At 41.5% G+C, this 24,234-nt stretch overlaps 2 protein-coding genes across 41 annotated transcripts in view; one reads left to right on the forward strand and one right to left on the reverse strand.

Moving 5' to 3' along the window:
* Window positions 1–24,234, forward strand: part of LOC147369821 (uncharacterized) — a 117,641-nt gene that overhangs the window by 78,885 nt on the left and 14,522 nt on the right. For 4 of the 34 annotated variants that reach the window (XR_015167935.1, XR_015167936.1, XR_015167934.1 and 1 more), the window contains exons 2-5: window positions 3,850–3,952; window positions 18,521–18,606; window positions 19,209–19,372; window positions 22,971–23,005. Coding sequence is in view for 3 of the 34 variants with exons in the window: in XM_086412757.1 (XP_086268883.1) it covers window positions 3,850–3,956; window positions 22,971–23,005 (142 nt within the window). In the remaining 31 variants the exon portion in view is untranslated. Of the gene's footprint in view, window positions 1–3,849; window positions 3,957–4,205; window positions 4,586–9,345; window positions 11,677–15,453; window positions 15,594–18,520; window positions 18,607–19,208; window positions 20,228–22,970; window positions 23,006–24,234 lie in introns of those variants that run through there. The other 30 variants (XR_015167949.1, XR_015167950.1, XR_015167948.1 and 27 more) reach the window with 15 other exon arrangements.
* ATP10B (ATPase phospholipid transporting 10B (putative)) overlaps window positions 5,639–24,234 on the reverse strand; it is a 392,121-nt gene continuing 373,525 nt past the window's right edge. For 6 of the 7 annotated variants that reach the window (XM_086412751.1, XM_086412752.1, XM_086412750.1 and 3 more), the window contains 2 exons: window positions 15,349–15,536; window positions 5,639–8,780 (listed from right to left, as the gene is read on the reverse strand). In XM_086412751.1, coding sequence (XP_086268877.1) covers window positions 8,321–8,780; window positions 15,349–15,536 — 648 coding nt within the window. In that variant the 3' untranslated portion in view covers window positions 5,639–8,320. The remainder of the gene's footprint in view (window positions 8,781–15,348; window positions 15,537–24,234) is intronic. The other variant, XM_086412756.1, reaches the window with a different exon arrangement.

Here is a 24,234-nt window from a genome sequence, read left to right on the forward strand (position 1 = left end):
GTGGACAGAGAAGCCTGGTAGGCTGCAGTCCATGGGGTCGCACAGAGTCAGACACAACTGAAGCGATGTGGCAGCAGCTAGTCAGCAGGTTTTCAATCCATTCTTTAAAAATAATTTTGTTTATTTATTTAGTTTTGCCTGTGCTGGGTCTTCATGCTGTGTGGACATTCTCTCTAGTTGAGGTGCTCAGTCTTCTCATTGCCGTGGCTTCTTTTGTTGTGGAACACCGTCTCTAGTCTTGTGGGCTTCAGTCATTACACCCCAGGCTCCACAACACAGGCTCAGTAGTTGTGGTGCATGGGCTTAGTTGCTCTGAGGCATGTGGGGTCTTCCTGGACCAGGGATCAAACCCAAGTCCCTACTTTGGCAAGTGGATTCCTTACCACTGAGCTCCAAGGGAAGCCCTTTAATTATCCTTTTGAAGAGCTGATTGGCCTGGTTTCAAACACATCAACTCAAAAAAAGATTTCTTATTGATAGCTTGAGTGAAAGCTTCAAGGGCATTTAGGAGTCAAATGAGTACATGTTCTTCCAGAAGAGAATCACCAATTTGGAAATACGTAAAGACCTGAGAAATCTCCTGGCCAACCTCTTTATTTCATACACAGAGAATAAGAGGAAAAAAAAGTTTCCCAGTAAGAAACTTGTAGTTTTGGGAACCAGATCTCTTGTCTCTAAATTTATTCAGGGCTTTTTCAGTGGGTTGTAGAAGGAATGTAGCCTAGAGGTTAACATTTTGGGCCCTGGAATTGGGCATCTTGGGTTTGAGTCTTGGCTCTTGGCCACATAATTGCCTGTTGACTTTGGGGAGAGCCTCAGTTTATCCATCTTTAAAATGGGACAAGAAAGCCAATTTGTTATCTGCAGGGAACAAAAAAAAGGGTATACATTCCATTTGTCCTATTGTACAAGAGCAGTCTGATGTGTAGGCAAGGGTTGATGTAAGGGTCTTTTAAAGAAAGAGCCTCTTGGCCAAAGGTATTCATCTCCCCCTGTGCCTTACCACCCTGCATGAAGAACTCCTGTGTCTGTTGCTTCTTCTGTTTTAACCCCAAACTATTGTTAAAATAGATGAATTAACAAGATGGGATCTCACATTAGGTCATGATGTTCATTAATACTGTGGTCTGAATGACATCCTCCAGTTTATCCTGAGCCAGTTGATGGATGGTGAGGCTAGGAGGGTGACCTGAGGGCCTGCTTGGAAGGGCACCATGGACCCATTTGGTAAATCACCCTTTGAGGGTACACGGGTACCCCAGAGGTTCCATTTTCAACATGGAACAGATCTTCTAATCACTGTCCTCTAGCCACCAGGGCCAATTGAGGGTGGCAGAGGTGACTCTCAACCTCTAGCAAGTTCACGTTTCTTCTTTCGGCCTTGTATCCCTCTCTGGTTCCTCTGTGCTCTTTAAAAAGAGGACAACTTTGCTAGAAACCTAGCAAGCATTAAGTTCCCTGTACTCTCTTCTTGAAAGCTAAGTCTTCCTGATAGTCTTTGTAAATATTTATGTATGTGTTTGCTGCATTGGGCCTTAGCTGTGGCGCGTGGGATCCTCATTGCGGCGTGTGGGCTCTTCCGTTGCGGCACGTGGTATGCAGGCTCCAGGGCACAGTTGTGGCGTTGCAGGCTTCTCCGTGCAAGCTCAGTAGTTGTGGTATGTAGGCTTAGTTGCCCCGAGGCGTGTGGTGTCTTAGTTCCCCCAACCAGGGGTTGAACCCTCGTCCCCTGCAGTGGAAGGCAGATTCTTAGCCACTGGACCACAAGGGAAGTCCTGCTAATCTGTTATAAATGGGGAGCAAACGTGCGCTTCTCTTTACACTTTTGTCTTTTGCATCCAGTAAAAGGGACAAATGCTGCTTTGTGTGTGTGTAGAGGGGGACGGGGAGGAGAATGCGAGTTCTCTTAAAGGCAAGATTTGAGGCTCAGGAGCTGCAGTTGGTGGGGCTTCAGAATCCTGTTTCTGCTTCTGAGGACCAGAGAACTCAGAGGTGACTTCTCACTGGAAGAGGCCCATCCTTCACCCCCAGGCGGCCCTTTCACAAATGGGGTGATATGAAGAGTTCTGGATTGATTCCATAGTCAGACAGATCTAGGCTGGCTCACCAGCTATGTGGTCTGATATTTTAAAATTTTACCCTTTAGGGTTAATCTTCTCTTTTTTAAATGTCCAAGCAGTTCTGGAAAGGACTGCCGGTTAATCTCTTGCTATTGGTTGAAGAGTTCTCCTTGGGGAGTGTCAGGAAACTCCAATTCCAGTCTCTGTTCTAACTCCAGATTATGGGGTGACCCTGGGGAGAGCCACTTATCAATCATCTGAGTTTTGTCATCTGCATCTACAGGAATCTCTCCCACCTCATCGTGTGGGAACATAGGTGAGTTCGGATAGGAAGGGCTCATGACACGGAAGAAAAATCACTTTTCCTCAAAGTTGAGTCAAGTGTCTGTCAGGCAATCTCCCTTTGTTGCACCGTGATCTGAAGAAGGCTCCGAGGTGCCTCCCTGGTGCCTCCCAGGTCAGCATCCCTCACATGCCTGAGACCACCTTTCCCCAAGCCTGACCTGTGAGGAGCTGGCTCCTCTTGCAGCCTGAGAGTCAGGGGAGAGCTGGGGGCTGTTTAAATGTGGGCAGAGGAGGGGCATAGGGGCAGTGGTGTGCATGGTACTGGAGCTTGTCTGGGTGTTTTATTTATATAGTAAGCAGTTGTGTTTATGGAGAAGCATGGAGGTACTGATGGAGGTTACTGGAGAGTGAAGCTCCTTTTTGTCCATCCGTTAGCACTTGGAGTGAGCTGACAGTGGTGAGGAGAGGCGTCCTGCCTCGGGCTCCCTCCTGACAGCTGAAATGGTGGCTGCCCTGCCGCTTCCTTGGGTGTTTGTAATTCTTTAGTACCTACTTATCTGAGAAAGGCAACCTGGGGCCTCAGTGGGGCTTAGGGTGTCCATTATCTTCCCAAATGGTTGCTGCCTTCCTGCCTTCTACACTCACCCCGAGACCAGTCCCCATCTATGATTTTCCTCAACAGCAAGAGTTACCATATTACTGGGCTCTGCCATGTGCCAAGCCCTGGGATTGCATCAGAGAAGATCACAGACTGCCTCCTGGTGGTATCTTCGTGTGTGTGTGTGTGTGTGTGTGTGTGTGTGTGTGTGTGTGTTGCACATGCACAAGACTCAAACAACTTCACCAGTAGTAAATTGATTTACCAGGGGTCCTTCCCTTACTGTAACCAGCATCCCCCAAATAGTTTTTAGAATCACAGGATGTTGGAACCAGTCCAGTTTCTGTCCTGAGTGTTTGGGGAATCTGAGTGAACCTCACTTTGAGGTTGAAACTTGGGGAAGCTTTGTCCAGAGTCACAGCAGAAACTGTGGGCAGAGCTGGAGTGGTAGGCCTGTCCTCTGACTTCCGGCTTGGCTCCCCCAGGTCCTGTTATCCCTGCTGTGGCTGCAGGAGGAATGCAGCGGTGCCTCTGCCAATGCTAGATGCTAGGTGGCACCAGCACACCTTGGAACAGAAAGGCTCCCATCTAGCTTCTATCTGAAAATGTTTGAATCCTCCAGTGTGGGCAGCCTGGAGTCCTGGCTGAGCGCTCTCCTCTCCTAAGGCCCTCGTGAGGCCTGCCTGCCTGGGGGGCCACCCCAGATCCCAGTCCCGTCTCCTTCATCCAGGGAACCCATCCCAGATGCCTTGGGGATCGGTTTGCTGGCTACCTGGAAGAATTCACTCCTGTGTGACTGATTTCTTCTGGGGGCTCTCTGTGCAGACTGGAAAGTTCTGCTGGGTGATCTTTCCAACTACTCTGCTGAGTTCTGAGCCAAGTTCTTTGCGGTTTCTGTTCTTTCAGGACATTGTTGCCATGCAACAAGGCTGGCTGATGCCACTGAGGATGAGAGGCAGTGTGGAGGGAGACGCCAGCCACCCAGGCCAAATTGCCCCCTTGCAGCATCGTGAGTATGTGCGTCAGTTTTGGGGTGGTTTGTTATGTTGCAGAAGCTGATTGAAATAGGAGAGAACAGCGCAGTAGTCTCTCCTTATCCATGATTTTCCTGTCCATAGTTTCAGTTACCTGTGGTCAATCTTGGTCCAAAAATACTAGAAAATTCTAGAAATAACTTATAAGTTTTAAATTGCATGCTTTTGTGAGTGGTTTGATGAAATCTTATACCTTCCCACTGTGACATGAATCATCTCTTTGTCCAGTGTGCCCACATGGCATATGCAACCCCACTGCTGGTCCCAGTATCACAGTGCTTGTGACCAAAGTCACCCTTACTTTACTTAATAATGGCTCCAGCACACACCAGTAGTGATGCCAGCAATTTGGATATTCTCTTATTGAACCTAATTTATACATTTTATCATAGGTAAGTGTGAATAGGTAAAAACATTGTGTATGTGTGTATGTATAAAGTGAAACTGAAAGTCACTCAGCCACGTCTGACTCTTTGTGACCCCATGGACTATACAGTCCATGGAATTCTCCAGGCCAGAATACTGGAGTGGGTAGCCTTTCCCTTCTCCAGGGGATCTTCCCAACCCAGGATTGAACCCAGGTCTCCCGCATTGCAGGTGGATCCTTTACCAGCTGAGCCACCAAGGAAGTGTGTGTGTGTGTGTATTTATGTTTTATATATATATATTTTTTATAAATATATATTTATATTTCACTGTTATATGTGGTTTCAGGCATCTACTGCAGGTCTTAGAATATAACCCCCTTGAGTAAGGGGGGACTGCTGTATCTACGTTGAAGGGTTGCAGTGAGGTTTACATGATAATATGAACTTAGATCTGCGCCTAGGACACAATAAGTGAATACAGTTGTTACCATCAACAACATCATGGGGCACTTCCTCTTGCTTTTTGGGTTCTAGTCCCAGTGACCTCCTTTCTTTTCTTTCTCCTCCTCTTCTCCCTCTTCCTTCTTCTCCTTCCTCCTCCTTTATTATATATCAAACTGTGCTTTTTTCAGGGCTTTCATACTTAATTCTCTCCATTCAGAATGGTCCTTCCCTGTACCTTGTTTTCATGGTTAGGGTCTCCTCCTTGAAAAAGCCTTCTCTGATTACCCCAAGAACCTCCTGCCTCCCATCATTTCCATTCCTGTTTCATTTAATTGTGTGTCATTATCACATTTATTGATTCCTTGAATATTGTCTGGGTCCCCTTCTAGACTAAATCCCTTGAAGTCAGGGGCTGGGCCTGTATGCTTGCTACCCACCACCCTGCTGTGTACAGGGGGAACTCACTTAGTGTTTGTTGAATGAGTGGGTGAAAAGAGGCACCTAATCAGTATGAGTTTGAGGTTGGTGTCAGGCTTCTAGGAAGAGGAGACTATCCAGGTTGGAGATTCAGAGAGAGAGGGGAGAGATTGTGTATGCTGCTTCTAATTCTTACAGCTGTTTAGGTTTGTGTCAGTCTCTGTTGGATCAATTATCTTCCTGATACCCTGTGTCCAACAAGGATATGGGCTTCTTCAAGAAAGAGATGGGTTTCTTACAACCCCAAGCGCATTGTCAGGCATCTAGTAGGGGCTTAACAGAAGTTTATTGGATCAATAAATGGATGGATGAATGAGTGGATATCAAGAAAGATGGAGGGGCAGTAGTATTCAGACTGTAGGCAATGATAAACATGGTTTCCCATTTTTTTTCTTTTAATAAAGCATAATATATTCCCAGTCAATCTGCAAAAGGTCATGAATGTATAAAAATGTATTAATTACAATCATTAGCATTATGTTACAGAGAAAGAGTTGTTATAACCTTTTCCCTAAGATGGCACTTGGACAGACACAGTTGGTTTGCTTCACAAAAAAGGGTAAGAGTAGGTGACCAGTTGGCCTGGTTGGCCCAGGACTGAGGAATTTCCCAGGCTGTGGGGCTTTCAGTGCTAAAACTGGGAAAAGCCCAGGCAAACTGGGATGCTTGATCACACAGGAAAGAGAGCAGGATGAGAATGCAAGGTGTGCTTTGGCATTTATGTACAGGTGATATTTTCTCAAATTTTCTCCATGATTTTGCTTCCTCTTAGCTCTCAAATAAAAATCCCTGTGTTATTATCAAGGATGTGACAGCTTTCAAAGGGTTTGAACAACCCCATGTAATTTTTGCTTAATCCTTATGCTGAGTCTAGGAGGCAGGGCAGGGGAGGCATGCTAAGGCAATGCTCCTGGCTCCTAGAGAATACGGGCAGAGAAAAGGCTCCCATCTCCATTTCCTGAGGCCAGTGCTCTTCCCACTACTCTGTTCTTTTCTGAAATGTCCCACCTGTCTCATCTGGCTTTCAGGAGTAGACAGGAATTATAAAGGAAAAGGAAGGACCCTGAGATCCAAGCTTTGGCTCAGTCCCCTCATTTGGGACAATTTATATTATTACTGTTTTGCCTGATACATTCACCTGCTCCTCCTCAAGCCGTCCTCATGAAGGATTCCCCTGAAGTCCCACCAGCTGGCCAGTGCTGGCACCATTATGTGGCAAAGTCAGTGAGAGAGATCCGGTGTATTGACTCAGGATGATTCCCCAAATGGCCCTTCCAGTTAAGGTTTGCCATCAAGATGGCCAGGAGACCAGCTCACTCTGCCATCTGTTGGCTTGATTGTTGAGCTCTTTTTGGGTGCTTTTCCTAAGAAGTTATTCAAGTGATGTCAATCTGTGGGGTGGCTGTGACTTGCCACGATTTTTTCCACCCTTGTATCAATACTTTTTGCTCAGTATCTACGTACCACCTTAAGGCGGGTATTCACCTTAAAAGGCTGGGCTAGCCTTGCCCATTGTAGAGCTCCCTTCTCTTGACAATGCATTAGAATCCTATCATCCATTCTTTTATTCCAACACTGTTTTCCATACAAGTCATCTATGTAATTCTTCTTTTTCCTGTGAAGTGAGACTTCCTCTGGCTCTCCCTTATTCAGCTGAAGCCTGTGATGTTCTGGATGAATGGGGTTTAACATTGGTTCTACTCTTTCAGATGCTGTTGTTTGGGCTCAGAGTTGCTCTGTCATCTGGGTTGTCTATTCTGGGTGCAGCTGTGCAAAAGTTTGATCTTGGAGTTTGCCTTTTCTGAGAGCAGAATGCGGATGGGTACAGGTTTTCTCTGCAGCCTGAAAGCAGAGTGTTTCTATGAAAAATTTCATAAGCTGAAATGGTATAAACAATGCAGCAGTTACCTTAGGATACATCTTGCTAACAGATGTACAAAATACATTGAGATAAGGCACAGATGCTCAGATAGAGTTCAAAGCTATGGCGGTTTGATTCTGAGGTGCTGTGCAGTTCCCAGGGAAGGAGGTTGGCAGCGCCACTGAATGCTTGGGTAGAGGTAGCCTGTACCTCTAACCACTACCTCTAACCAATGGCTGCAAAATGAATGCTGAATGCTCTTTTCACCTTTTGTTTTGGTAAAAGGAAAATTCTTTTTGGATTTCTTTTGGGTAGCAACAATAGGTACTAACATAGGTTTTTCCTTAAAGGGAAATGGTGTAAGGCAGACTTTGGAGAACTTGGGGATATTTATACTTTTATTTAAAAATAAATAAAATAAATATCTTGAAGAAGAGTGTTGCCTATGTCCTCTTGGTAGATTCCCCAGACTGTGGGACATGTGGCCTATTAGCTGAAGCATGGGGTTACCGGTGTACCTCTTCACTTTCACATGTTGGTTTTCTTTCTGCTCTTACGCTAGCTGTGGCCTTAACACCTTTGGAAGTGTCTGTGGCTCTGAGTTCAAATCTGGTTTTAATCTTCAGATGTCCTTTTCTTTGGCTTAGAGCAGACCCAACTCTGAGAATGGAAGAGGTGTTAACCCTGACATGACCATTCCTGCAATACTCTTGAGATGAGGCTCTTGTGTGTATGAGATTCTTCTGAAACTTGAACTCTTGGCACTAAGGGATGAGGTGATGGTTTGAGAAGGCCAGAAACCTCCAGATCTTGAGAGGTCAGTTAGGTCAAGACACTTCTTGGCATCTTGAAATCTGATGCAACCCAGTTGCATTGGGTTGTAGGCTGTCATTATCCAGAGGGTCAGAGAATCTCTCCGGGCTAAAGAATGAAAAAGCTCAATGCAATAGAAATATAACCTCCTTATAAAAAACCATTTACAAGATGTGCTGCCTGGCAGCAGGAGAAAACTAGAGGTTGACCGATTTCCAGTTCTTTTTTGTTAACCCCCTTGGGGCCAGTATGTCCTCTAAGGGTGGGGAGAAGAGAGTAAGACTGGCACATTCTTTCCTCCTTGAGGAGGAAGAGTCACGGTTAATTAAGCCACTGATCAGGTGGCCTCCTCTGAGTGTGTACAGATGTCTGTAGGCCCCTCATATGGTCAGTGAGCTCTGGGATCGGCGGTGGCCACCCCGGCTGAAGGGCCGGTTCGAGTTAGTCTGTCCACTTGAGTAGGCGCTGGATGCCACCATCCTACTAGGCTCCAAGAGCAGGTGCTCCCCAGATGAGAATTTAGCCCAGGAGTCCGCTGAGTATGAGTCATCCCTTGTGTGGTCTCTGCTGCATCTCTCTCCAGGCAGTACCCAGTCCTCCTCATACCTCCGCTTGGCAGGGCTCAAGTTCTTTGGGGTGCTGCTTCTGAAGCTCTGATCTGAGGCAGGTGACCCCAGACGGTTGGTGGGCTGGGCCTCTCCAGGGATGGTGGCAGGCCTCTGGTGGCTTCTCCAGCTCTGGATTTCCAGCTCTCTTTTGTCCACAGGGAGTTTGTCAATTTTCTGAGCTCTTAGGATTGGAGACTTCCCATATGTCCCTTGTAGAGTCAGGAAAATGTACCTGGTGGGAAATAACAGAATAAAGATATTTTGTGACTTCTGACTTCTCGAATTTCAGCATTGAAAGGACCCTTAGAATCCAAGTCCCCACCCAGTGGAGGATCCCCTTTGCCACTCTGTTAACTGATGGATCAAATCTATGTCCAGGCACTTCTGGTACTGGGGGAGTTCAGCAACAAAATGTAACAGCTAACATTTGTTATGTACTGTACACATAACTCATGTTATTCTCCCCCAAATCCCAAACAGTTGTTACTTTTGTTGCCTACTATGTACAGACATGGAACCTGAGGCACTAAGAGACTGAATGATTTGTCCAGAGCCATAGAGTGGTTGAGGTGTGGTCAGGACCCAGTGCCCTGGATTCTGATGCTTTCCTCTCACCTACTGTGCATGTGGCCATTCTATTTCTGGGCTGTTCTAATTTAGGCAAATTTATTTGCTTTGGAGTGTCAAATCTTTGTGGAACTTAATAATTTTTAAGTAGTTTCCCAATACATATTCTTTTATTGAATCCATGGGCTATGCCAACTTCAGAGCATCAGTATATTATCACTATTTGCTAGATGACGATACCATCGAGGCTCCAAATGATGAGCTGGGTTTCCTAAGGTCTCCTGAGAAGTTGACAGATCTCCCTGATGGTTAACTCATGGTTCCTCTCTCCTACCAAGCTGCCTGTAGTGGACTCTGGAATAGAAGTCTCTATATGTGGCTCAGATCATGAACTCCTTACTGCCAAATTCAGACTTAAATTGAAGAAAGTAGGGAAAACCACTAGACCATTCAGGTATGATTAAATCAAATCCCTATGATTATACAGTAGAAGTGACAAATAGATTCAAGGGATTAGATCTGTTAGGCAGAGTGCCTGATGAACTATGGATGGAGCTTCGTGACATTGTACAGGAGACAGGGATCAAGACCATTCCCAAGAAAAACAAATGCAAAAAAGCAAAATGGCTGTCTGAGGAGGCCTTACAAATAGCTGTGAAAAGAGAAGCAAAAAGCAAAGGAGAAAAGGACAGATATACTCATGTGAATGCAGAGTTGCATAGAATAGCAAGGAGAGATAAGAAAGCCTTCTTCAGTGATCAGTGCAAAGAAATAGAAGAAAACAATATAATGGGAAAGACTGGAGATCTCTTCAAGAAAATTAGAGATACCAAGGGAATATTTCATGCAAAAATGATGGGCTCAATAAAGGACAGAAATTGTATGGACCTAACAGAAGCAGAAGATATTAAGAAGAGATGGCAAGAATACACAGAAGAACTGTACAAAAAAGATCTTCATGACCCAGATAATCACGATGGTGTGATCACTCACCTAGAGTCAGACATCCTGGAATGTGAAGTCAAGTGGGCCTTAGGAAGCATCGCTACGAACAAAGCTAGTGGAGGTGATGGAATTCCAGTTGAGCTATTCCAAATCATAAAAGATGATGTTGTGAAAGTGCTGCACTCAATATGCCAGCAAATTTGGAAAACTCAGCAGTGGCCACAGGACTGGAAAAGGTCAGTTTTCATTCCAATCCCAAAGAAAGGCAAAGAATGCTCAAACTACCGCACAGTTGCACTCATCTCACATGCTAGTAAAGTAATGCTCAAAATTCTCCAAGTCAGGCTTCAGCAGTATGTGAACCATGAACTTCCAGATGTTCAAGCTGGTTTTAGAAAAGGCAGAGGAAGCAGAGATCAAATTGCCAACATCTGCTGGATTATGAAAAAAGCAAGAGAGTTCCAGAAAAACATCTATTTCTGCTTTATTGACTATGCCAAAGCCTTTGACTGTGTGGATCACAATAAACTGTGGAAAATTCTGAAAGAGATGGGAATACCAGACCACCTGACCTGCCTCTTGAGAAACCTGTATGCAGGTCAGGAAGCAACACTTAGAACTGGACATGGAACAACAGACTGGTTCCAAATAGGAAAAGGAGTATGTCAAGGCTGTATATTGTTGCCCTGCTTATTAACTTATATGCAGAGTACATCATGAGAAACGCTGGGCTGGAAGGAGCACAAACTGGAATCAAGGTTTCTGGGAGAAATATCAATAACCTCAGATATGCAGATGATACCACCCTTATGGCAGAAAGTGAAGAACTACAGAGCCTCTTGATGAAAGTGAAAGAGGAGAGTGAAAAAGTTGGCTTAAAGCTCAACATTCAGAAAATGAAGATCATGGCATCTGGTCCCATCACTTCATGGCTGAGAGACTGAACTGAACTGAATGCAATTAAAGTTCAATTAAAAATAAAAAGTACATGATATTTTACATGTTTCAATGCCAGTCCAGGATCGATGCACGATACTGGATGCTTGGGGCTGGTGCACTGGGACGACCCAGAGGGATGGTATGGGGAGGGAGGAGGGAGGAGGGAGGAGGGTTCAGGATGGGGAACACATGTATACCTGTGGCAGATTCATTTTGATATTTGGCAAAACTAATACAATTATGTAAAGTTTAAAAATAAAATTTAATTAAAAAAAAAAAAAAGTAATCCAACTGGTCCAGAGGACATCTAAGGTCTTTTCCAAAAATAATCCTTAATTTTTTTTAACCTTCTAAGAGCCTTATAAGCAGAGATGCTCTTATCCTTCTATTATGTCTAAAAGATTCCAGATGACCTCAATGTGAGTAGGGGTTTCTGAAGACCACAGTAGATCCTACGGAATCAGAAACTTTCGCCCACTCTTTCTCATCTCACTCAGGGAGGCAGTACAGGTGGCCATGCCTATGTTTTTCAGGAAAGACTCAACTTTTGCCTGGAAACTAGAATTTCCACAGTTTAAACATTTCCCCCAAGCTATGAATTTCCTTCTCTGTGCATTTAGAACAAATAACTGTCAAGTTCCTACAATGGGCCAAGCCCCAAGGGATTAAGCTGTGAACCAGGCTGACAGGATTCTAGCTGTCAGAAAGCACAGGAACCAGAGTTAGAAGCCACGGAAACAGTGAGTGTGTCACACACATGATCTGATGTTAGAGACTTTCCTCGAGGAGGAAACAATAAGGCTGAGGGCTGAGGGATGCACAGGAGGGAGCCAGGCAGAGAACAGGTGAGAGCCAGATTCTGGGCCGGCTGCCATGTGGAGACTGAGGGCAGGAGTTGGGTAAGAGGTCACGGGTGTCGGTAAGGCCAGAGCAGGCAAGGACCGCGGGGAATGTCTTGGGTTTTGTAATTATTGTAAAGGCCTTGGCAAGCCCTTGGAAAGTTACAAACGTGACATGATCACACTTTGACACAATGATAATGGATTAGAGTAAACCCAATAGGAGACTATTGAAATAATTGGGAATGAAAGAATTATAACCTATCTATGGTGGGGGCTGTAGAAATGGAAATAGCAGATGGATTCTGTTTAACAAGATAAAACTACCAGGTCTTGGCAATGGATAAGAGAGGGCCATGTGGTGGTGGGTGGTGTCTCATGGGCCTGCCTTGATCCTCAGTGGGTAACAGTGGATACAAGGAACTTGGGAAGAGAGCCATGTTTCTGGGAGGGTGATGGTGATAGAAGGTAGATCATGAGTTAAGTTATAGATGTCTGCCACTTTCCTCAGACGTGCCATGTCCAGTGCTGGTGAGGCTCAGGTAGCTAGAAAGATGTATCTGGGATTCTGGAGAAAGATCTGGGCTGGGAGTTTATATTAGAGATTCATCTGTGAAAAATGACATTTAACTTCACAATAATGGTTGCTATGTTTATGGAAAGGACTAAAGTTAGAAGACAAAAGAACCCAGGACAAAGGCTTGACGTATACCATGTCATCTTTGAACCAGTAGAGGAAACAAGAGGTAGGAGAAAAACCAAGAGTGTTGTGTTACTGAAGCCAAATGAAGTGTACAAGGACTGTTGGGGCCTAGTGTAGCTAATTATGCTGCATTATGTTTTAAAGTTGTGTGTTAGTAATTTTACAGATAAAAGTTGCTCTCAGTTTAAGAGAATCATACAGTTCCTTTATACTGGTTGAATTAATTAGACTAAGATTAGTGAGGTCATGGTTAGTGGCTAATTATCACAGGCTTTGTGAGTGAAATCAATCATTATAAATACAGCTTACATCTTTAAGTGAACAAATACAGTTTTCTACAGCAAACATTCTGCCATATAGATTTCTGTAACAGAAATTAATCGTTCCAAGGTTATAAGTTAACAGTCCTTGGAGCTATTAAAATAATCCTTTCTCTGTCAAAGGAAATCTCTTTGCCTTTTTTAGTAAACAGAATTAAGTAGGAATTCAAGTTTATGATGATCTTAGAATGAGCAGAGATTTAACTTGCATGCTATGGTAACTGGCAAGAAAATATTTGCTAACTTTCCCTAGCTTGTCCCTCATCTGTTTAACAAGATATAATGGTGAGTATTTGTCTTTTCCAAGAATGTCTGTGCTTTTCAACCACCCTTATCAAGCTGGTAGCCTCTGGCTCCAAGTGTGTCTTCTAACCAAGAATAAGACAAAGAACCAGAACTCTTTGTAGATGATGAACTCTTCCTCTACCCCAATTAAGACACCTCACAGAGGAGGTCAGTCCTTGGTCAGAGGTGATCACAGCCATATTTAACCCCAAAAGTGTGGATGAAAGCATTTAACACAGATACCTGATATCCTTTTCCAATGAGGACAGGACCTTCAAGGTCTTTCCCAGGATCTGTCGTCTCCCAAGCGGGGGTGGGAAATATGTCCTCCGAGGCTTGTGCTTACTTGCCTCCCAGTCTTCAGTCTCAGGGCCCTTGATTAGTGCTAATCACTCTTACCTGTATTATATGTCTGAATTGTCTACTGGATGGTAGACTTCTTGAGAGAAAGAGCCCTATTTTATTCATCTTTCTGTTTCTTTAACATCTTTTTTTCTCATTTATCTCCGAGGGCAGCCTTTGTGATAAGAACTATGCTAAGTGTGGGTTATATAATGATAACAAGCAGGATACTTCTTTCTAGGAGTTCATGACAAACAGATAAAACAGACAGTACGTGGGATAAAGGCAGTGACAGATACAACCAGGTAATGGGAACACATGATCTGTTTCAGCTTGAGGGTGGTAGGTGAAGTCACAAACGGGTTCAGGAATTGGTCACACCTGGAATGATGTCAAAGGATGAGGAGGTCTGGTAACAGGAAGGACATTTTAAGTAGAAGGGTCAGCATGAACACAGGCAGGAAGACAAGAGGGCATGCAGACTTTAGGAAAGGTCCAGGAAGAACGGTGATGTGGAGCCCAAAGTTTGAGGCAGGGACTAGGGAGATAAGGCTGTGGAGACCAGGAAGGGCCAAGCAGGGAGACCATGTATACTTAGAACAAAACCATCTGTTGAGTTTACAGGAGTGTTTGTCATCTTGATATGCTCAGCCTCTAAACCCTGCATCAGATGTCAAGGTTCTGAGGTGTCTTAGGAAGAAGAAAGGGAGCCCAAACTAGGTTAAGCATGTTGCCAAACTCATTAAAGGAACCAAAGTGTGCTAATGACTTTCTGCCTAATTTTGGATTAGAAAAAGTTCTCCACAGTATTGTGATGGCCTCTTGACTATGGCTTATAATGGTAAAGTAGCTGAATTTCAAAGATTCAGAGTGACAAGATCCTGAGGATGGAGAGGGGCTAGGTCTTGCCTTTGGGTACAGCATCATTAAGTTCACCAAATACTCTGACATAGAGTGTGGGCTGGAGAATAGAACACTGGCCTCTGAGTTGGGAGAACAGACTTCCCCTGTGATTGGTGGTGAGCTGGTGGACACATTCTGGTTCCTCTTGGGACCTCAGCTGTCCCATGAGCAAGTGGGACTACAACCACAGCTCTAATTTCTTAGGTGATTTTGAAAAAGTAAAATAATGAACTAGATAGAAAAGCATCTGTCAAGAGTAAACTCCAAGGACATGTGAGGCATTGTTGTTGCTATTTTGTTTTGAAAAGCTGACTGTAGAGGCTATAGACTGGAAATGTTAGAAATGGTCACTCTGAGGAAGTGATTTATTTGGCTAATATAGGGTGTGTGTATGTGTATGCGTCTGTGTGTGTTTTAACAAATTTGAGTAGTATTTAAAACCTGGATATTGCCTGCAAAATTTGTGGGAAAAATCTAAAGCTCTGAAATGCTCATCTTGGTTTTTCCTTGTGGCAGTGATAGGCTGAAGCTTAGAAGTTCCTTCCCCAATGCCTGTACTCCACCTGGCTTGCTGCCATTGCTTACCTGTCCCTGAAGGCATTTGAAAGTGAGACTCCTGGGCTGATGAATAAAGGACTACAAGAGCTTTTCAAAATGATTCTTTATACACAACAAGATTTGTATGGCAGGAGGGGAGAAATTAGTACTCTCATTCTACAGGTGTCATAACAGAGGCCATGCCAGATTCGGTGACTTTGCCGCTCTGTGGCTGACCTGGGACCAGAGTCCGTGCTATTTGCCTCCAAGTTTATGGTTCTTTCTGTGCTAGCTCCCTCCCTTTGGAACAAGAGCCTCAAGCATCCCAGCTGGGGTCAAACTCCTGATTCTTAGGCTATGAGAACGGCTGATGGAGGAGAGTGGTAGTTCTAGGAAGGAAACAGCACCCGCTGCTCAAACCTTGGGAGAAGAGCCACGGCCGGTGTGAGGAAGCAGACAAGGTAGAACGTGGGGTCTGAGAGCTGGCCTTCCATCACCCAGTAGGGATTGGTGGGGCTGTTGCAGGTGACGCAGATGGCATTGTACGCAAGGGACACCACAAAGTACATCAGGAAGCTGCCTGCGAGAACAAGCCCGTGGATGGTGGTCTGCAGAAGGAAGGAAGTAAACACTGCTGAGGGGACAGTTTAGATCTGCGGGGAATGCGCTCATGCTACTTTAACTTTGTTTTACACTTTTCTTTTTGGGAAATGCAACATACCGTTTTTAAAAGTGTGCCATTTAATGGCTTATTATAAAGTAAATACCTATGTTGCTACCACCCAGAATTTGAACACAGATACCCCAGACACCCCTAAATCACCTTGACTTTTGTGATAATTTTCATGATATTCTTTAGTCTTAAAAAAGTTGTATTTTGTGTGACTTTTGTCTTTTTTCCTTAATGTGATGATGAATCAGTCTCTTCCACATGTGGCCATCAGGTATTCATTTCTGAAGCAGCGCAGTCTTCTGTAGTCTGATCTCATTTTGTCCTGCCTCTTTTATGCTTCTTCCAATTCCTGTCCTCTTGTAAACTTACTGATGATTTCATATAATTTCATTTCCACCTCTACTAGTTTGAAAGTTATGTATTTCATTTCTATTCTTTCAGTGATTACTCAATAAATGACAGTGAGCAATCTTAACTTACTGTAGTATAAAGTTTATATTTCCCTCCTCCTAAACTATGCAAGGGCTTTAGAATAAATTAACTGTTTACCTTCTTCCTGATTTCTGTCTTATTGCTACTGTATATTTAAATTCTATCATCTTTGTAAATCACACAAGTCGTTATTACAGTTTAATATGGTCAATAGTCTTTAAGATTTACTTACATGCTTGACACTTTCTATGCCTTCATTATCTCTTGCATTTTGGGTTTTCCATCTTAACTGTATTTTCTTATACTTTTAAAAAAAAGTTTATATTGAAGTGTAATTGATTAACGATGTTGCATTAGTTTTAGGTGTATAGCAGAGTGATTCAGTTATATATATACACAAGTATCTATTCTTTTTCAAATTCTTTTCCCATTTAGGTTACTACAGAATATTGAGCAGAGTTCCCTGTGCTATATAATAGGTCCTTGTTGGTTATCTATTTTAAATATAATTCTGTGTACACATCAATCCAAAACTTCTAGTCTATCACCTACCCTTTTTCCCCCTGGTAACCACAGATTTGTTAAGTCTGTGTTTCTGTTTTGTAAATAAGTTCATTTGTATCATTTTTAAAAGATTCTGCATGTCAGTGATATCACATGATATTTGTCTTTCTCTGCCTGACTTCACTTAGTGTGATAATCTCCAGGTCCATCCATGTTGTTGCAAATGGCATTATTTTACTCTTTTTAATGGCTGAGTAACATTCCATTGTATATATGTACCACATCTTCTTTATCCATTCTTCTATTCAGACATTCATTGGACATGTCTATTCAATTAAGACAATAGCCATGTCTTGGCTATTGTAAAGAGCGCTGCAGTGAACATTGGGGTATCTTTCCTTGTACTTTTAGTTGATCGTTGAACAACAGGGGTTTGAACTATGTGGGTCCACTTACATGTGGATTTTTCTCAATAATACTGCAGTATTGCCTGATCCATCATTGGTTGAATCCACAGATACAGAGGACTGATTATGGGACTTGAGCATCCACAGAATCTGGTGTTTGCATTGGGTCCTGGAACCAGTTCCCAGTGGATACTGAGGGTGGCTATACATCCTTTAGAATTTTTCTTTAGTGGAAGTCTGCTGATGATATATTTTCTCATTCATTATTTCATCCTCATTCTTAAAAGATATTTTTGATCTTTTTTGGAAGTTATTTTCTTTTAGTATATTTAATATAGCATTTCACTATTTTCTGGGCTTTCCAGGTGGCTCAGACAGTAAAGAACCTGCCTGCAATGCAAGAGACCTAGGTTCAATCCCTGGGTTGGGAAGATCCCCTGGAGAAGAGAACGGCTCCCACTTCAGTATTCTTGAGGCTTCCCTGGTGGCGTAGATGATAAAGAATATGCCTGCAGTGTGAGAGACTTGGGTTTGATCCCTGGATCGGGAAGGTCCCCTAAAGAAGGGAATGGCTACCCACTCCAGTTTTCTTACCTGGAGAATTCCATGGACAGAGGGGCCTGGTGGGCTACAGTCCACGGGGTCACAAAGAGTTGGACATTATTGAGGGACCAACTTTCACTATTTTCTGGCTTCTATTGTTGCTTCTGAGATGTTAGCAAAACTTTTTCTGTTGTTCCTTAGAAGGAAATCTTTACCTCAAAATCTGGCTGCTTTATGATCCTTATTTTTGTCTTTAGTGTTCTATAGTTTTCTTATAAGTGTGGCGTTTTAAAAAAAAATATCTTGCTTGAGTTTTGCTAAACTTCTTGACGTAGCTTGATGTCTTTTGTTACTTTTGCAAAATTCTCAAGTCACTATCTTTTCAAATATTACCTCAGTGTCTTTCTCCTCCAAGACTCTAATCAAATGTATGTTAGATCTTTTAAGATACCCATCTTATCTTTTATATATCTCTTCCATAATTTTCAGTATTCTACTTTTGTTTTATATTCTGGATAATTTGACCAATTCACCAATTTTCTCCTCAGCTCTGCCTAATCTGCAGTTAAGCCAGCCATTGAAATTTAAATTAGTTATTTGATATTTTAATTTCCAAAACTTTTACTTGGTCTTTAAAGACAATCTTCTAGGTTTCTTTGTATGGCTTACCATACATTCTTGCAGATATTTTAAAGCTTATTCGTCTTTAAACATAGCAAACAAATCTTTTCTATGAGTTATTTCTGATAATTTTAATACCTTAAATATTTGTTACTGATGTTTGTGCTTGTGATCCTTATTGATGAGTCCTTGTTTCATTTGAACTTCATTATTTGTGTGTGTGTGTTTAAAATTTTTTCTTAACTCATTTGAGTTATTTAAATTTCTTAATACAATCAGTTGTTATATAGTACAAATATCTTAATGTCTACTGTTGGTTATTATAATTGAGGTAGAGTTGATTTACAGTATTGTGTTAGTTTCAGGTGTACAGCACAGTGATTTAGTTACATATATATGGTCCATTTTCCAGGATGAGTCCTTTATATCGACTCTCCCTGATCTGTTCAGCACAGTGGGGGACAATCCCTACAGTCTCTGCTGGGGAAAGGAATGCAGGTAAGTGTACTCTTACTCTGAAGGTAGAGCATTTGGGGCCCTAAAGTAATGTGATCTCTTATTAGATTGTCACTACAGGAGCCTGGGTTTTAATTTCTGAATATTATGTTCAATGAAGTCTGCCAAAAAGTTCATTTTAGACAGGGTTGCAAACACTCTCAAGAAAACATAGACTTTGGCATAGCTTGCTTCACTACAATCCCACTTTTCAGAGGTGTTGGTCTTTAATTATCCTATCAGCCTTTTCATACTTTTAGAGATGTATACATATATATACATACTCTTTGTATATGTTTATATATATATATATAATATATTAAAATGTATATACACACAAATTTATTTTTTTTCAGTGGAAGAGATGTTTTGAAATATCCTAGCCCCTGTTCCTAGAGAAGAAAACAGTTAGCTAACATTTTTCAGTCACTTAGGTGAGGACTGTGAAAGCTGACACAGCTATTAAAATTCATGTTAGATTTTGAGACTTCCCTAGCTATCCAGTGGTTAAGACTCTCTGCTCCCAATGCAGGGGGCACAGGTTTGTGGAACTATGATCCTGCACGGTACAGCCAAAAAAAACCTCATGTTTGATTTCTACCCAGGGAAGACAGACACTCTCCCTCTGCTTCAAGCACTTGAAAAAGGGAAATACTTTCTTCATAATGATGGTAGTAGCTGACTCCTTTCCCCGGAGCAACAAAAATCACCAGTGACTACCAGGATACCTGGTCTAGAGATGCATTAGGTGGATTAATAGTGCTGAATGGTGAGTGAAAGGAACAAGTTCTCTGTTTTAAAACATGCAGTGCTCTGAGAAAGAAGGCTGAATGACCAATCATTACTCACTTAATATACATTGCGGTCTGATTATTTACAGGGCATTTTTGAAAGGTTAAAAAAATATCTAATGGTTAAGAAGGTCATGGAGAGAAGAGTTCCTCTTGTGAAATATCTTGTGCTACTGTTTAAAAAAGAATGTAATTACTGTGAAATATTTCAAGCAGACAAACAAATCTCATGCACGCGATGTCCAGCTTTACCAGTTTTAACCTTATGCCATATATATGGGAGCAGAATCTGTCACTCCAAAATGTGTCTCTGGCATCAGGATTGCCTTGAGCTGATTGTTTTTAAGAAACAGCAGACAGAGGAGAAGCTCTGAAAACTGAATAGATGCTTTCTTTTTGTAAGAGATATTTATACTTATAAGAGAAATCTCCATTTGTAAGGGTGTCTCCCTCTCTGTACCAGGAAAAAGAAACATTCTAAATTTCTAGAAAATCTATCAACTTCCACATCTGGCCTCCCCTAACCCCAAAACTTCTTTTGTCTTTAGTTGTAGTATTTAAGGTGGTGGCTAGGGCCATAGTTTCCTGGTCTCTCTCATGTGTATAGGAAATACTGATTAAACTTTTGTTTGTTTTTCTCCCATTAATCTGTCATTTATTACAGGAATGTCTAAGCTGAGACCTAGAAGGGTAGAGAGAAAATTAGTTTTTCTTCCTCTACACACATTTGCCTCAGATTTTATTAAAAGGAGCCTTACAGATACAATTCTACCACCATGTATCCCTTGCAAATGCCTTTTCTTTCATCTTGAAAATAAATTGTGTTCATCATTTTTATGTGTATTTTATATGTACATGTTTATGTATCCGTGTTAATGGATACTTTAAAAATTTTATCATGTAGATATCCTTCTGAATTCTTTTCACTAGCCAGTATGCTGTGGAGGTTTATTTTTGTTGCTAAATGCTGTTCTATTCATTTTAACTGTTCTAGTATATGACTATGCTACTATTTGCTTTCCTGTTGGTGAACATTTAGGCCGTTTCCAGTTTTTAAATTTTGCTTTAAAGAATAATGATGTAATATCTTATATATGTCTATGTATGTCTATGTATATACATGTGTAAAAGGATCGTCCAGGTTGCATATTTAGAAGTGGAATTGTGTCACAGCCTGTGAATACTTCTAGCTAACTCTTCTAACATATTCTTCTAGCTGTTTTCAAATTGCTTCTCCAAAGTGGTGCTATCAGTTTATAGTTTACCAACAGAATATGAAAGTTCCTAGGTTAGGCTTTATTATCTTTAATGAAGTAGTATTAACTCATACTGCTGCTGCTGCTAAGTTGCTTCAGTCATGTCTGACTCTGTGTGACCCCATAGACGGAAGCCCATCAGGCTCCGCAGTCCCTGGGATTCTCCAGGCAAGAACACTGCAGTTGCCATTTCCTTCTCCAATTAACTCATATTATACTACATACCATACGATAGCATATATACTATATACTACAGTAGTATTAACCCACACTACTGAGTTAATTTGCCAATATATTATTTAGAATTTTTACATTTATGTTCATTGAGGAAACTGCTTTGTAATTTTGTTTCCTAGGACTGTCCATGCTCATTCTGATATCAGAATTATTCTAGCCATGAAAATTGGATTTGAATCCATGAAAAAGTTGGTATGACATAGGAATTATTGGTCCCTTATAAACTTGGTCAAACTCACCTTTACAATCCTTTGGCTTTGTAACCTTAGGGATAAGATTGCTGATTTGGTTTCTAGAATGGTGATTGGTTTATTCAGCTTTGATGAATGATTTTGCCTATAGCTTGGTAAATTTTATATTTAAAGGATTTAACTTGGCTTAACTGTTCAGAAAAATATTAACAATATTGATTCCATTGACCATTGTATACATGAGATCTGCATCCATGAAAACAGAGGGCTCAACACCATTTTATATAAAAGACTTGAGGATCTGTGGATTTTGGTATTCACATGAGTCCTAGAATCCATCCCTGCAGGTACTGAGACACCTGTGTATCCATAATTGCAGTCTTTTTCATTTCTAGTACTGTTTTCGTGGCCTTCTCTTTCTGTCATCTTTTGGATAAGTTTTGTCAGAGGTGAGTTTTTTTCCCATTTTTGGCTACACTGTGCAGCATGTGGGAATCTTAGTTATGTGACTAGGTATTGAACTCATGCCCTTGGCATTCGGAGCATGGAGTCTTGACCACTGGACCCCCAAGGAAGTCCCAAGAGGTGAGTTTTCAGTAGTGTTTGAAGAGCTCAGTTTTGGTCTTATTGACCTTTCTTTGATTTTTCTCTCATCTTTTTTTCTCTTCCATTTTCTTTAGGTTTACATGGTATTATTTAAAGTTTCTTAAGTTGAAATTTTAGCCTCTTTTTAATCTTTTTGTTTTTAAAAGTAAAAGCTTTAGCTGCATCCCACAAGTTTGCATATATATTTTTATAGTCATTCAGCAGGAATAAGTATAATTTCCATCATGATTTACTTTTGACCTCCTAAATGACCTGTTTAGATGTGCATTTTGAAATTTCCACGCATGTTAGGCTGTACTTTCATTGTTTGTATTTATTAATCTAAATGCATTACTATCAGATAATAGGTTCTTTATGATACTGATTCTTTCAAATTCCTTTGTGATTTAGAATTTGGTCTTTAAATTTTTGGTGTATGGTCAGGTGTGTTTGAAAGATGCATATTTAGTATCTGTTTAGAGCAGGATTTTACATATTAGGGCTAACTGCAATAGGTCAAGTGTGGTAATTTATTCAAAGCTTGATCTGTGTCTGTTTTGATAGAGTTCTATAAAAACATCATTCTAGAATTGTAATTTTTTCCATTTCTCTTCATATTCACGGGATGAGAAAGTCCTATCTGATACTTCTGGCCATCATTTTCTTTGTTCTTACCTTTTCCTCTTCCCTTCAGCCTGGGGAATTGATAGTTTCCTATATTCCTCTAATTTCTTCCCTCTCCTTTATGTTAATCTTAAGTTTTTAGTAATTGTAAGTATTAAGATACTTTAAGATTTAGGAGGTACTAAATAAATTAAGACTTTTAGTTGTGTATTTCTTGTCCTATTCATACAATGAAGACTTCAGCATAAATTACCTACAGAATAGCCTTTCCTTACCATTACGTTTTTTCTTGCAGTTTTAGCTTTTATTTTCTTTCAGGTTCTTGCATATTTCTCTCTTCCTTTAGTGAGGGTCGGAGAAGGCAATGGCACCCCACTCCAGTACTCTTGCCTGGAAAATCCCATGGACTGAGGAGCCTGGTAGGCTGCAGTCCTTGGGGTCGCTAAGAGTCGGACACGACTGAACGACTTCTTTCTCTTTTCACTTTCATGCATTGGAGAAGGAAATGGCAACCCACTCCAGTGTTCTTGCCTGGAGAATCCCAGGGACGGGGAAGCCTGGTGGCTGCCGTCTATGGGGTCACACAGAGTCGGACACGAATGAAGTGACTTAGCATAACATAGCATAGGTGGTAGACCTTATAGAGTTTATCTAAAAATGTCATTTTTTTTTTTTAACCACAGGCTACTAAGAAGGGACAGAAACATGTTATATACAGGTAAGAAGGGGAAAAAAGCAAACATACAGCTGTATTATTTGCCTTTGATTCTGGGGTTTGATAAAAATAAATCATTTTCTCTGACTGAATGAATATAGCAATGACCTAGGAGATTTTTGTGGCTTTCTTAGAGAATTAAAATCAGTGTTTCTGCACTGGTTGGGTGGGTGTACTTCCCTTGGGAATCTTTATTTATCAGTCCTAAGTGAACTATCACTTAAGTGTAGTGCTTGTGTACAAACAGTGTGACTGTTTGCTATTTGGCCTTAAGTCTTTGAAGATAATTGCTCCACTATTTTTTGGTTTCTATTGTTTAATTGCTGTTAATTTTCAGGTAATCTGTCCATAGTCTCTGGCAGATTTTAAGACTGTTTCTTTTATACTGTACAGTTTTACTACCAGGCACTATATCCAGATTTATTTTGATTGTCATTCTCAGTGATGACCTCTTCAGTACTTCTCTAACCATTCTTTCCTTGTTCTTCTATTCTATGAGTTCTATTATGTGGCTGTTAGAGTCACGTATTCCAAATATCATTCCTCTTGATTACATTTTCATATTTCTGTGGCATTCTGCATGAGTACACAATACTTTCCAATTTTGGTAGTTTACTCTTAGCCAGTGTCCAGTCTAGAGTGGATTCCACAAATTGCATTTTTAGTTTCAGTGACAAACTTTTTGCATTTTCAAGAGTTCTAAATATTTCCTTAGCTTGGTTCAGTTCCTAGTATTAAAATTATGACTGCCTTCTTCACAGTTTCTGATAAAACGAAGTGGTTTCTCTGGTGGTTCTGAAAGAGATTTATTTAAGCTTGACTAGGCCTTTTTATCACTTTGTTCTATCTGTCATGGCATAAATTGGAACTACGGGGTTTTCAAGATGGGAACTCTGTGATCTGGAAGCCCCCTTGGGCGGCTGCTATCAGCCACTGCTTGGTCCAGCTTGTGACAGCAGGGGGAGGGAAGAAGTTCCACTGTAGAAGGTTGGGAATACCCTGAGCCTACTTAGGGAAGTTTCTAAACATTTAATACAAATGCTCTCAGAAAGATTTGGTTTTTGCCAAGCTGAAATGGTTCTTTCCATAAAGTGGTCTCCCTGCACCCATCAATCTTACCTCATCACACTATTGGCACAGAGGTTAAAAGGTCAAGAGTCAGCCAGCTAGGCTTTAGGCTTGCTTCTGTCTTGTACTGCTTGGGGAAAGTTTAACCTCTTTATATTCATTTC

The sequence above is a fragment of the Bos grunniens genome, chromosome 7 (assembly GCF_055505025.1).
Source record: "Bos grunniens cultivar Pamir isolate PY7600 chromosome 7, Bosgru_T2T1.0, whole genome shotgun sequence".
Taxonomy (NCBI): Eukaryota; Metazoa; Chordata; class Mammalia; order Artiodactyla; family Bovidae; genus Bos; species Bos grunniens.